Source organism: Natrix helvetica (genome assembly GCF_964273705.1).
Source record: "Natrix helvetica genome assembly, chromosome: 4".
Lineage (NCBI taxonomy): Eukaryota > Metazoa > Chordata > Lepidosauria > Squamata > Natricidae > Natrix > Natrix helvetica.
The window spans coordinates 115,991,714-116,006,648 of NC_138550.1; the positions used below are offsets into that span (position 1 = coordinate 115,991,714).

At 40.3% G+C, this 14,935-nt stretch overlaps 1 protein-coding gene across 1 annotated transcript in view; it reads left to right on the top strand.

Moving 5' to 3' along the window:
• Window positions 1-14,935, top strand: part of PIEZO2 (piezo type mechanosensitive ion channel component 2) — a 218,725-nt gene that overhangs the window by 156,561 nt on the left and 47,229 nt on the right. The window contains exons 25-32 of the mRNA XM_081951908.1: window positions 59-160; window positions 2,368-2,533; window positions 3,562-3,805; window positions 4,671-4,767; window positions 5,951-6,110; window positions 6,454-6,543; window positions 12,524-12,651; window positions 13,482-13,553. Coding sequence (XP_081808034.1) covers window positions 59-160; window positions 2,368-2,533; window positions 3,562-3,805; window positions 4,671-4,767; window positions 5,951-6,110; window positions 6,454-6,543; window positions 12,524-12,651; window positions 13,482-13,553 — 1,059 coding nt within the window. The remainder of the gene's footprint in view (window positions 1-58; window positions 161-2,367; window positions 2,534-3,561; window positions 3,806-4,670; window positions 4,768-5,950; window positions 6,111-6,453; window positions 6,544-12,523; window positions 12,652-13,481; window positions 13,554-14,935) is intronic.

Here is a 14,935-nt window from a genome sequence, read left to right on the forward strand (position 1 = left end):
TAATTAAATAAGTACTCTTAATGGCTTGTTGTAAGCATTCTTGCCTCTGTCATTACAGATTACCCATGGAGAAATCCAAATGCCAACTTCAACTCTAATATCATTAAATGGTTATACTTTCCAGATTTTATTGTTAAACCAAATCCAGTCTTTCTTGTGTGTAAGTAATTTTCATCCTTTAAACAAACTTACCATTTACTTCATTCCGAGAGGATATTGTAATAAATTTCTAAAGTACATTTGTGGACATGCAACAGATATCAAGAAGCTATTGCTAGATTGTAATTTTTAACTTTACCTGTATATTTGTAAGCCTTCTAACCCAACATCAATAAAAATTCTGCTCTTTAAAAAACAGCAGTGCTTCCTATCTCCCCATTGCAATAAAGAAGAAAGATTACAGCCACTTAATAACACCTATATGGAACCTGAATTAAAAAGTTAAGACTGGGGAAACAATACATGTTCTTTTTATCAGGAATGGGCAAAGTGGTGTCCTCTAGATGTTTACAAGTACATCCCTTCTCAATGGTTATCTTTTTTTTTGTTACAAAATTTTTATTGGTTTTAAAATATATAGGGAAGGGTAAAAGGGTGTACACAAATTTTTTTTGCAGCTTCCATATTGGTGGCGAGAATCTCCCCCAGAAACTCACAAATTTAACAATCTTAGAACTAAAATATAAAAGAAAGCATCAGAACAAATTTAACCATTATTATCAAACATGTGTTCTACTATTTTTTCTCTGTTACTTTTGTAGTATCAACAATTACAATTATTCCAAATACATTCATTTTTGTGATCTAAGCGTTTTCGATATTGCTTCTTCTTCCCTGCCCCTTGGGAGGGCCTCAGCGCCCCCCACCCCCTCCTTGTCTTGCGTCTTGCTGTCCTTTTCCCTACTCCCACTAAGTTCCTCCTCTGTGGGGGAAAGATTCTTTTTAATAAAGGCTTCCGCCTCTTGAATTGTATTAATCAATATCAGATATCAAGAAGCTATTGCTAGATTGTAATTTTTAACTTTACCTGTATATATGTAAGCCTTCTAACCCAAAATCAATAAAAAATCTGCTCTTTTAAAAACAGCAATGCTTCCTATCTCCCCATTGCAATAAAGAAGAAAGATTACAGCCACTTAATAACACCTATATGGAACCTGAATTAAAAAGTTAAGACTGGGGAAACAATACATGTTCTTTTTATCATGAATAGGCAGTGGTGTCCTCTAGATGTTTACAAGTACATCCCTTCTCAATGGTTATCTTGAGTGAAAATTGTGTGATGCAGTAGTCCTAGCAATTTGGAAGGCATTAGGCTGACCTCTCTAGTTTAATGCTTTTCCTTTTGCTATCTGGCTCTGTGTGAAATTGCTTTGCCACCCAATTCTTGTGTTTCTTATTTTAGTTTAAGGTTTTATATAAGAACATTAATTTTGTATGTGCCAACTTTAGACTTGAAAAACAGTCATCACAGAATATAATTCAGTCTCAAAGAGTTAACACAGTACAGATAGTTCTTGACTTATAACAGTTTGTTTTATGACCATTCAAAGTTACAATGGCATTTTAAAAAGTGACTTATAAACATTTTTCACACTTACGACCTTTGCAGCATCCCTATGGTCACATGATCAAAATTCAGATGTTTGGCAACTGATTCATATTTATGACAGTTGCAGTGTCCTGGAGTCTTATAAGCAGCTTTTGCTACCTTCTGACAAACAAAGTCAATGGGGAACCCAGATTCACTTAACAACTGTGTCCTTAACTTAACAACTGCAATGACTCAGTTAACTGTGGCTAGAAAGGTTGTAAAATGGGGCAAAACTCAATAAATGTCTCACTTAACAACCTAAGTTTTGGGTTCAAATAAGTTGATGACTACCTGTAGTCAAACAGTCCAAGGTTGATGTTTCTACAAATTTTCATGATACAGTAAATTTCTAGACAAAAGTGCAGCTACTGTACAGTCAGAATTAAAGACACCAAAAGTTTTGAATAAATAGTCAAAATGCAAAAGATAAAGTAACAAGTTCATCAGTGCCAAGAAAATGTAGAGTGGAAATATTTCTACTTTGTAGCCTCATAGCCTTCTAAATTTGGCTCAAACTTTGGACTTAATAGCGACCTATTTTTAAGTAAGGCATTATTCCTGAGAAAATTATTTGCTGAACATTGTTGATCCTCTTTGCTCTTTGTGTATCATAACATGGACGTTCCTAGTTGAATTTGTGGACTAGGATTAGAGTTCACAAGGAACAATTTGGTTCTGCCTCCATAGGGTTGTACTGGGTCCTTAGTTTTTATATGGAAAACATGTAAGACATCCATCACATCTATATTCAATTCAATATTTCCTTCCATCAGATGATTTCATGTTGCTACTATGCGCATCCTTACAAAGGCAGACATTTGAAGATGAGAACAAGGCTGCTGTACGCATCATGGCTGGAGACAATGTAGAAATCTGCATGAACCTTGAAGCAGCTTCATTTAGTCAACACAATCCTGTTCCTGATTTTATTCATTGCCGGTAAGATCTGGATAATGACTATTGACATAGATCACACATCTGCTTATATTACTTCTTCACAGAAATAATATGCTCTTTGTGAGCTTTGAACTGGTAAGGTTCAGAATTGTATTTCTGCAACTTTACTGCAGTTGTCACTCACACACATTGTCTGATAATTGCTACTTTCTAAGGTGAGGTAAGATTATCAAATAACAAAATTTTATTCTTTACTTAGAAAATAAAATATATAAAATTGCAGGATAATCAAATACAAATTATTTAATATATAAAACTGATAAAAGAAGTATAAGATGTTACATAATTTCTATCTGATTGTCCTGCAAGTACAACAAGTGCTTGTAACAGAATAAATTCTCCATTTCTCTTCAGCTCTTCTTCATCTTTAATATATTTATGGTAGTTAGGAACAAATTCCTGGAAGCAAACAAAGTCTTGTTGCATGATAAATTTATGTAGCATTGATTACATACTATATTCTAAAGTACATTGCATGGTCCCAAATGAAAAGACATTGCAAGAGCCCAATTTCCTACAGTCAGATGTCTGAATTTATCAGTGGTGGTAAATTACATTACTATAAATGTTACTGTTAATAATAGTGAAAAAGTTCATCTATACTTTCAAAGAATCATTGCTTTTGCATGGAAGGAAGGAAGGAAATTGTTGGCCACCTGAAAAAGCTAGTGCAACCTTACAAATCCTCTATTACACACCAATGTTTAGATAATCTCTCTTTAATTTACCCAAACATTATGAACGAGACAAATAAAAAAGTGAACAGTTGAAAACAATGCTATCAAAACAGTAATTACAATAGCTGGCTATAATTATAAAAATATAAATTAATTTTAAATTTGTTAATTTAGCATAAAGTATGAATGCCCTGAGTCGTTGTCCTCTCAAAAGTTCATCAATATGTAATATATGTTTATATAAATATGCTTATATCACTTTATTGTACATAAAAATGTGTATAGCCTGAGCATAAATTTGATCTCTCCCATTCTTACTTCATTTTGCAACAGATCTTATCTAGACATGGGCAAAGTGGTTACGTTCAGTTATCTCTTCTGGTTTGTTCTCACTATCATCTTTATAACGGGAACCACTCGGATCAGTATATTTTGCATGGGTTACTTGGTAGCCTGTTTTTATTTTCTACTTTTTGGAGGAGATCTATTACTGAAGCCAATCAGAAGCATCCTTCGATATTGGGATTGGCTGATTGCATATAATGTCTTTGTGATTACAATGAAGAATATCTTATCGGTAAGTATCTTCCCTTTTGTGAAATGATTATTAAATGTTTCTGAAGATAAATATATAGTTACCTTTTTTTAATAGTGCAGAGTCCCACCATACTAGTTCATCTTTTTCTTGCTTTCTAGAAACCATTCAACTCTTGACATCAAAGTGTTGTGGTTATATATAAAACAGTGTTTATCTATTTTAGCAAGATGTATTCCTATTTTGGGAGTTGATATTCACACATTGTAAAATTGCCAAGATCAAGAAACATTGATATATAGTACTGGGGATAGTGGCTGAATATTGAAAATGTTTATTTTCATTCTTTCCTTGCCTTCGAGACTTCTTCAAGCTCCATTCCAGATTGTTTGGAGTTCTAAACAGAAACATCAATTAATGTTTATCATTGCAGTTTTAACTGCAGTTTCCCTCTTTGTACTGAGAAATCTGCCACACAGATGATGTCCCTGTTTGTATTTGATATGGTCACAAATTTGAATTAAAAAAAGAAGTGGTATTTTACAGTATTGATACTGAACTAGTTACAGAACATTTTTTTTGTTTTATTGTATTTATGACACTTACAATGAAAGAGGTCAAAAGAGGTATAAGATTATTTTAAAAGTTATGGAAGAAAGTATTGCACTGAGCATATTCAGTTGAAGTATTACAAACACCAAAGAAAAGAATAATTGAATTTCTCTTTTTTATCTTTGTGTAAACAGTTATACCTTGTAGTATTGATAAGCTTTTATTTTATTATAATATTTATTTATTTGCTTATCTAGTTAAATATTATAGAAGAAATCGCTGCACTGAGCATATACAGTTTAGTTACAAACACTAAAGAAAAGAAAATTTCAGTTTTTCTATTTATTTATTCCAGATAGGAGCATGTGGCTACATCAAGTCATTGATCAACAATAGCTGTTGGGTGATTCAAGCATTCAGTCTGGCTTGTACAGTTAAAGGTTATGACATCCGTAAGTATAGACTTATAAAATTATTTGTATAATTATGTTTAAAATTCCATTAAAGTCTTTCAAATACAATCATTAAAAAAACAATAAGCAGACTTGTTTCTGTCTCTGAAATTGAAAATCATTTTGTTATTTTTATAATAAAGTGTAGAATAATTCAGATTTGGAAAATAAATAGTTGGTGGAAAAACATTTTTCTCTGAGAATTTGGCACCATTTTTTATATATTTTGTCTAAGATAGGCAGAGGTTTTTATTTTATTTTTATTTTGAAGTAATAGCATAGACCAGTGTTTCTCAAACTTGGCGACTTTAAGTCCTGTGGACTTCAACTCCCAGAATTCCCCAGCCAGCTATGCTGGCTGGGGGATTCTGGGAGTTGAAGTCCACAGGACTTAAAGTCGCCAAGTTTGAGAAACACTGGCATAGACAAAGCACACTAACAGGGATGTCAAACTCGCAGTGTTACGTTGTCATCATGTGACGTGGCGTGACTTTTTCCCCTTTGCTAAACCGGGTGTGGGCTTGGCCAGTATGTGACGCATGCAGCCCATGGGCTACAAGTTTGACAGCCCTTCTCTAACCAGATGTTGGATCTGATAAATTCATGGGTTTGTTTTTATTTGTAGATTGTATTTTGTTATTCATATAGATGTTGGACCTAATCACCACAAATATTATACCACATTTTTAAAAATTATGTTTGCTTTATTTTTCATGTCTTTCCTATTTAAAAACTGCTTATTAATTTCAGCATTATATTCTTGGGAAAACCTCTTGTGTTATAACCCCATTGTGATTCATGTCGCTTTGGTATAGAATGAAGAACCTGTATGTAAATGAGTAGTTTAGCACAAAGACTACAAGAATATAGAAGAAGAGAAATCGGGACCTTCCCATTGTGACTTCTTCAGTTCTATGGTTCTCTGAGATGTTCCATTAAAGGAGATGGTGCATTTATCTTCCAGATGTTTCCCGGATTAGAATTTGAGTTGGGACACAGGAGAAATGTACATATTTATCTAGATAATAGATAAAATAGATAATTCTTCTCCTGCTCCATCTGTATGATGTTTAAATCTTGTAGACATGGATTGAAAATTCCTAAACCTTTTTGTTCTCTTTAGTCAGCTCAGAAAAAATCTTGCAATATTTTGATGCTTATCCTTAATGCTTGTTCTTGTCAGCTTTGGATGATCCAGAGTGTAAATTGCCAAGTGGAGAGGCAGGAATAATCTGGGATAGCATTTGCTTTGCTTTTCTATTGCTCCAAAGAAGAGTTTTCATGAGTTACTACTTCCTTCATGTGGTTGCTGATATTAAAGCTTCACAGATTCTGGCATCCAGGTAAAGTGAAGCCTTGTATTTTAATAAATGTATAGATCCATGCAGACATGTATTTTGATTAAATATTCTGTAAACTATAAAAGTGAAATGAAATATGTGTCTATATTAATCAAGGAAAGCTCTTATCACAGAAATGAAAATTCATATATTGATTAGGAAAGTCAACCTTATGAAGTACGTATCAGAATGTTTTCCTTATTCTCACTGTTTCAGCCAATCTGTTGAATCAGTTTCACCTTCGATTTCCATGACTTGGTGGAAAAACTACAATTGTGACTGTCATCCTATCTGTTTGTGTTGCATTGTTGTTGTTTTTCTAGTATATATGTATTTATTTTTCCAGAGGTGCCGAACTCTTCCAGGCCACAATTGTGAAAGCTGTAAAAGCAAGAATTGAGGAAGAGAAAAAATCAATGGATCAACTGAAGAGACAGTATGTTTTTATTTTCTCTTAAACATTCCTTTCTGGATGTTGTCATATAACACTACTACATTAATCAGAGAAAAAATACTTAACCATTACCTTATTGATGTTGCTACAGAAGGCAGTGAGCACCTTTGGAATTTTGAGAGTGTCTCGTGAATATTATAGGTCTATCTACCAATCCAAGACACAGGTGTCAAACTTGCGGTGTCACGCTACCATCACATGAAGTTTTGTGATGTTTTTTCATGGAGCAGGGGTGAGCATGGCCAATGCAAGACACATCTGGCCCATGGGCCGCTATTTTGACACCCCAATCTAAGACATAGCTAATAACAAAATAAGTGAAAGTCAAGTAAGATATGAAACCCCAAAACATGTAGAGAAACATAGTAGTGATTACAATGCTATATACTGTACATAATAGTCCAGCTGAAACATCTGTACCTTATAGCCATACTTTAGAAGACAATGTACAATCCTGAATGTAAGTTTACATAAGCTCAAATACCTATGAGTACTAAGGTTCTGTTGACCCCCCCACCCAAAAAGGTGAGGAGAAAACACAAGTGGAAATATTACAGTTCTTCTGCAATTTATAATTTAGGGGGAGAAATCAGGCATTCCCATCCAAAGTTGTACAGAACATTGTATAATTTATTTCTTTGCTAATGTTTATTGTAATATAAGCCTAAATGTAACATCATTTGATAATATATTAAGAATACCATATAATATTTTAAAATCCTTGGAACAAGAAATGATATTCAACGATTTTTGGGTTTGCGGAAATACCACCCCAAGAAAATATAAATTAAGAGCTGGAAAAGACACCTGCAACAATAGAAAAAGAAAGGAGGAGAGGAGGAGAGAAAATGAGAGGAAAAGGAGGGAAGGAAGAGAGAGGTGAGGAGAGGAAGATGGAAGGGAGAAGGAGAGAGGGTAGGAAGGGGAAGGTGCAGAGAAGTAGAGGAGAGGTAAGGGAAGAAAGGGAGGAGGAGGAGCTTCCGGCGATGGCGGTCGGCTCCTGAGCTCCGGAGAACGCCATGGAGCTCCCGACGGGATAAGGGACTGCCGCCGGGCCTCATGTCATCGGAGGCCCGAGAGTTTGATAGCCCGTCCACCCTGGCTTGTTTTGAGCTCGTTTTGGGCCGCCAGGGTGGTCGGGGGAGTTCGGAAGGACAGGAGGAAAGGAAGGAAGGCTGTAAGCGAGGAGAAGGCTGGGCAGCAATGGCAGCAATGGCGGCAATAGCGGCGCGTAGCGGCGCGCAGTGCGACATGGTGCGAGGATTGCGCTGGCGCTAGCGCTGGCGGCGGAAAGACACTGGCAAGAAGAACAAGGCACCGGAGAGGAGAGGAGAACAAGACTAATGGGTGCGAGGTGTGTGGATTGCGCTGATGCTGGCAGTGGAAAGACACCGGTAAGAAGAACAAGACACCGGGGAGGAGAACAAGACAAGGCTAAGAGGCTGGGAGTCAGTCGGGAGAGGCAAATGGAGACGGTTATGGCGGCGTGCGAGGGGAAAGAAGGGTCGCCACTGCCAGGGACTCCTGTCGTTTTTCTATCGTATCCTGGCTGCTCCCATGCCCCCATGCCCCCCGGGCCCTGTCGACGCCAGCAGGGGGGTGCCAAATGCCTATTACGGGTCTTTGTGAACCTTTGTGAACCTTTGTGAACCTTTGTGAAGTTTGAGGAATTTTGGAGAACTCTACCCCAAACTTTACCCTGAACCCTGAACCCTTGGAGAATCTTGGAGCGCCGGATGGGAGCCTCTGGAACCATCTTGAACAGTCTCCCACCTTATCTCTGCCATTTTACACAACTAGGGGATATTCGATCATTCCCCCCCTTTTTTTTCCCATTCAAGTACATTAACACCTCCTTCCCCCTATTAAGACCCCAACTCACCGTCTATCAACTTTTTTCATCAGCACCCTGATCCCACTGGGCTTTTAATTATCTATTCGAGGTTAGACCTGCTCCGCCTGCGGGAGGCCCCTCTCTCGCAGGTATGGCCCTTGGCTCTCTCAAGGGCCTGCCTTGATGACGGGTTTGCGAACCCCGAGAGGTGGAAGAAATGGAAGCTCAGGGGCTTTTTATCTAAATGTTTTGTATTGTTATTAGGGGGTTCCAGGGAGGGGGGGTGGGTTAACCAGGCCGGGAGAGGAGCCAGTGCAGACGAACAGGTGAGTCCAGGAGGGAAGTGAGCGGGGTGGGGGGGGAGAAGGAACAAGTTATTCCAACAGAGGGTTGTTTGATTACAACGGTTGCGGGGAGGGGGGGATGCGAGGACAAGAGAAGATCACAAGGTCGGTTGGGAGACCGTGGCTGCTGGCTACGCCCGGTCGTTTGTACCAACCCCCGCAACCTAGGTGGCCAGGAACTACAGAGCCAGGGCCTGCGGCTGATGCTCTGCAATGCAAGGTCCGTGACCAACAAGGCCCCCCTCATTAATGAGTTGATCTCTGAGGGGGAGCTGGACCTTGCAGGGATAACGGAGACCTGGTTGGGCCACGAGGGTGGTTGGGCCACTGTTCCTCAGATACCCGGGTGCGAGTCCCTTGGTGTGAAATGGGGCCCAGGGAGGCAGTGGGGTTTGCTGATTGTATACTTGGCTCCTCGCTATACATCAGCGGCCCTGCCCGAGCTTCTCGAGCTGATCTCAGAGACGGCGGTTGAGATCCCCAAGCTTTTGGTCATGGGGGATTTCAACCTGCCGTCAACGGGAGCAGCATCTGAGGTGGCTCGGGAGTTCATGGCTTCCATGACAGCCATGGACCTGACCCAATTAATTCAGGGCCCCACACACGAAGGTGGCCACACACTGGACCTTGTTTTCGTATCTGAGCAGTGGACGAGTGATCTGGGAATAGGGGATTTAGTTGTTACTCCCCTGTCATGGTCAGATCACTCATGTCTCCGGCTGGACTTCCCTGGCGCTACCCCCCACCGCGAGGAGGCGGGACCAGACTGTCCAAGCTGGTACCGCCCCAAGCACCTGATGGAGCCGGATAGGTTCCAGACGGAGCTTGGGCCCTTACCTGTAGCCCTGACCCGCGCTCGGTCAGAGGACCTAGCGGCCGCCTGGAATAGGGCGGCGGCTGGGGCCTTAGACCGGGTTGCGCCTTTGCGACCTCTCTTGCGGCAGCGACCCACCCGAGCTCCTTGGTATACCAAGGAGTTGAGGGTGATGAAGCGCCATAGGAGACGTCTAGAGAGCAGGTGGAGGTCCTCACGCTCCGAATCTGATCGAACACAGGTAAGAGCCTATTTACGGACCTACCTTGTGGCATTGAGAGCGGCCAAACGTAGATATAATGCCACTCTTATTGCGTCCGCTGATAACTGCCCTGCCGCCCTGTTTAGGGTGACCCGCTCCCTCTTATCGCAGAGGACGCGGGGAGCGCCCTTGCAGGGTAGAGCAGAGGAGTTTGGGGAATATCTGCAAGTCGCTCAGATCCGGAGCGGATGGGCCCCCCTCAGTGGACCGGACGGGCCGTCAACAGTGAGTCTTGTGAGACCATTCTGGGAGGAGTTTGATTCTGTTGCCCCCGAGGATTTGGACAGGTTGCGTGGACGGCTGCGACCCACCACATGTTTAATGGACCCGTGTCCCTCCTGGTTGGTACTGGCAACTTGGGAGGTGACTCGAAGCTGGCTTCTGGGCCTGGTGAATGCCTCATTGAGTGAGGGATCCTTACCAACTGCCTTGAAGGAGGCGGTGGTGAGGCCCTTACTTAAGAGGCCTTCACTCGACCCAACGGAGCTAGCTAATTATCGTCCAGTCTCCAACCTTCCCTTTCTAGCTAAGGTTGTTGAGAATGTGGTGGCGCAGCAGTTTCCACGACACCTTGACGAATCCGATTATCTAGACCCACGCCAGTCCGGCTTCCGACCCGGGCACAGCACGGAGACAGCCTTGGTCGCGTTGGTCGATGATCTCTGGAGGGCCAGAGATAGAGGTTGTTCCTCTATCCTGGTCCTATTAGACCTCTCGGCGGCTTTTGATACCATCGACCATGGTATCCTATTGCGCCGGCTGGAGGGGATGGGAGTCGGAGGTACCGTTTTGCGGTGGTTTGGCTCCTACCTCTCCGACCGGACGCAATGTGTGTTGACAGGGGGGTAGAGGTCGACTCTGAGGCCACTCACTTGTGGGGTGCCAGAGGGGTCGGTCCTCTCGCCTCTCCTGTTCAACGCATATGTGGGGTTGAGTATCATCTGTACGCTGATGATACCCAGCTGTACATTTCAACCCCAAACCACCCCAACGAGGCTGTCGAAGTGATGTCCCGGTGTTTGGAAGCCGTCGGGGTCTGGATGGGGGACAACAGACTCAAACTCAACCCCTCCAAGACTGAGTGGCTGTGGCTACCGGCACCTCGGTTCAGTCAGCTGATTCCATCGCTGGCCATAGGGGGCGAACAATTGCCCCCTGTGGAACGGGCGCGCAATTTGGGCATCCTCCTTGATGCCCGGCTGTCAATGGATGACCATGTGGCAGCCGTGGCAAGGGGGGCGTTCCACCAGGTTCGCCTGGTGCGCCAATTGCGCCCCCTACTGGACCGGGATGCCCTGCGCACGGTCACTCACGCACTGGTGACGTCCCGCCTGGACTACTGCAATGCTCTCTACATGGGGCTGGCCTTGGGACGCGCCCGAAGACTGCAGTTAGTCCTGAATGCAGCCGCGCGGGCTGTGATGGGGAGTACTAGGTACTCCCACGTAACACCTCTCCTGCGCGAGCTGCACTGGCTGCCTGTGGTTTTTCGGGTGCGTTTCAAGGTCCTGATTACCATCTTTAAAGCGCTCCATGGCACAGGACCTAGTTACTTGCGGGATCGCATCCTCCCACACACATCCCTGCAGCCAATTCGCTCTCACAGGGAGGGGCTTCTCCTGGTGCCGTCCACTAGGCAATGCCAGCGGGCGACACCAAGGAGTAGGGCCTTCTCTGTGATGGGCCCAACCCTCTGGAATGACCTCCCCCCCGACATTAGAACCACCACCGACTTCCGCTCCTTCCGGCAAAAATTGAAGACTCACCTGTTCCGATTAGCAGGCCTGGCATAATTACAACTGTTACCTCCTGGTAGACGTATTATTAACTGGTTATTTTAGGGGAATTGCTTTTAATTTAATCTGTGTTATATTTTTAGGAGTTTTAAAATTATATTTATATATACTGTTTAGCTGTACAGTTCTTTTAACTCTCATTTTAACCTCCTCCATATTTACTTTGCATATTTAATTTTATCTATTTTTCATATTGTGATGTATTCTCTACTTGGACTGTACACCGCCCCGAGTCCCTTTTGGGAGAGGGGGCGGTCTAGAAGCACAGTAAATAAATAAATAAATAAATAAATAAATAAATAAATAAATAAATAAATAAATAAATAAATAAATAAATAAATAAATAAATAAATAAATAAATAAATAAATAAATAAGAAGGAAGGGAAAGGAGACAAGGAAAGAAGATAGTAGAGAAGGGAGGGAGGGAGAGAAAGGGAGAGAGGAGAAGAGATGAGAGGAAGAGAAGGGAAGGAAGATAGAGAGGAGGAGAGGAAGATGGAAGGGAGAAGAAGAGAGAAGGAGAGGGGGTAGGAAATGGAAGAGGAAGAGAGGGGGAGGGGAGAGGTAAGGGAAGAAGGAAGGAAAAGGAGGAAGGAAGGAAGTAGAGAAGGAAGGGAGGGAGAAAAGAAAGGGAGAAGAAGGTGGTGTCAAAAGAGGCGAGGGATGGTAAACAAAGCAACCCAAATGGAATATTATAATTCTATAAATGGAATGACAAATGTATAAGAACCATGAATGTGAAAAAAGAATAATAACTATGTGAATGTATATCTATAATTGTATATAGAGAACAAAAAATTAAAAAAAAAATTTTAAAAAAAGAATACCATATAATATTTTAAAATCCTTGTCCTCTTTGGGTTCACAAATATAATACTTGAATTTTGAGAGTGCAAACTCTCTTTTGACAGGATGGATCATATCAAAGCCAGGCAACAGAAGTATAAAAAGGGTAAAGAAAAGGTGCTGAGCATGAGTCAAGAAGCCTCGGATGGGCAAGAAATTCAAAAGGTTGCTGAAGAAGAAGATGATGATGATGGTACTATTCCTTCACTATATCCGACGTTGGTATTTATTGTTTGGACCTTAGTATTATTAACATGAATATATATAGGAAAGTATAGTGCCTCATCCAGACATTTGTTGGGTGGACTTCACAATCTGCTCTCTGCATATTTACTTGGGAATAACTCCTACTCTCTTCCCATGGTATCCCTCTCTTACCCTTCCTTCTCACTGGAGAGGAAGAATAACATTTCGTTATCTACAAAAACATGTTGTCCCTTTCTATGAAGAGCAGGGGTTGGGACTGGAACGCTAAAGTATAATATAAAATTGTAGAATATAACAAGCTTTCAGGCCTTTTAAAAATTGGTATTTAGAGCACAATTCAGCTTGGAATTTGAACTGGTTTTCTATATGATACTTAGACAATTTTAGAATAGCAAATGTTTTTATCTTATCAGATTTTTCATTTGAAGCAAAATTTGAGTCAAGAAACTTATTTTATGAATTCAAATAAATATTTTGGGTTTCAGTTGTTTGTTTTCGTTTTTACATAATAAACTTTAATTTGCTGCAGCTTAGTTTTAATTTATAATAAACAACAAGCATTTTTTTTAACAATTCCTTAAATATAGAGAAATTTGAAGTCAAATTCTATTTTGTCTCCATGTCAGAGTAGCCAGGTTCTATGATTAGAGTAGTTATAATAATAGTAAGCAAATGCTTTTTGTGTTTTGTCTCTTGAAAGTATCAGAATTGGGTCTGCTCTTACACAGATTGCAAAAAATGGGGGGGGGGGGAAATATAAGACATAATAATGTTTTTCACTTTGTAAAATTAATGTTTGGACATATTTCATTTTAGGAGAAGCAGACAAAGAAAAAACCAAGGGCAAAAAAAAGCAGTGGTGGCGGCCTTGGGTTGATCATGCTTCCAGTAGGTTTCTCAATCATCTTTAAAGTACATGAATTTAGCCCTTATATCCTTGACCAGAATGGAGGCATTCCCAAGACCTATTTCATTTTATGCATGGTTTTAGACTTGTGACTTGATAGTCATGTGGAACCAAAAGATTTCACAGAAAAACTGTGTTTCTTTTAGGCGATCATATGCTGATGCAAGTTCCAGTTAGCTCCTTAAGCAAATATTCACTATGTGGAAGAAAAATACAGTAAATATTTTGCAACTATTCCTGCTGTAGCAAAAATACCTATGCAATTGTTTAACAAATATTCCAGATTTTTGTTTCTGTCAAGTCACAAGTAAACTGTGCCTATGCATATATATAGATATATGTGTGTGTGTGTTTACATATATTTATGTTTCTAAAGGGCATGATGAAAATTTATAGAGACCTATCCTATTTTCAAATGGTTATTGAAGACCCAGTGTTGTTTTACTTTTCAGAAAAACAAATCATTGCAAGTAATGTGTTTTGAATCTGTAGCTTTTCCAAATGGACCAGGATATGGTCTCTGTTAATCCTCATTAGTTTTGCTGTGACCAAAAAATAGTTGAAATTCAGATAATAAGAATGACTCAAAGGCTTTAGGGATCCCAGGTTATCTTTTGCAGTGGATTTTATTCCAGGCAGAAAGTGGTGTGAATTAGTATACTTACCCTGCTTTCTCTTATAGTCTATTCTGTGAAAGTGACCTGCATCCATACATAAACTTTGTTAAATTATTCCAGGCCATTTCATTCTTTCTGATTCATTTGACCCTCATTATATGTTTTAGGAAACCACCATAGAATCCATATTATTGCAATAATGCATATACTTGTGAACCGCAACCTGTGGCCAAGCCCTGAAAATGAATACTATCCACTAGTATTATATGCCCTTTTAAAATAATTATCCACAAGTCAGAACTGTAGTTCCATATTTGGGGAGCCAATTTTATTTCTAAATATTTTAATATAATATTTGAAGAGTACTGTTGTATCTCAACAGAAAGGATCCATTATTTTAGGCCTTCTGTGCTGACATGGAATTCTCAGGGCTTTTCTTCTGCGTGGCATGAAAAACATGTTTTCACACACCTGTTGCTCTCTAGAAGTCTCCAAAACATGTGCAAGAATCAGTCTGTGGAGAAGAAAATAATGTTTCACTGGTTTACTCTCTGTACATCCTCCATTTCAATGATCTGTTATAACGGATGTGTGAAGAAATGGTTTGTAAGTAGAGACATACGATCTTATTGAAAATTAAGCTGCAATTTTCAATTGAGTCACATTTCTCTACCGCATTAATTAATGCCTGCAAGAGTGCATTATTGCAGTTTAATCATACCATCCTTCTATAGATATATCAACTT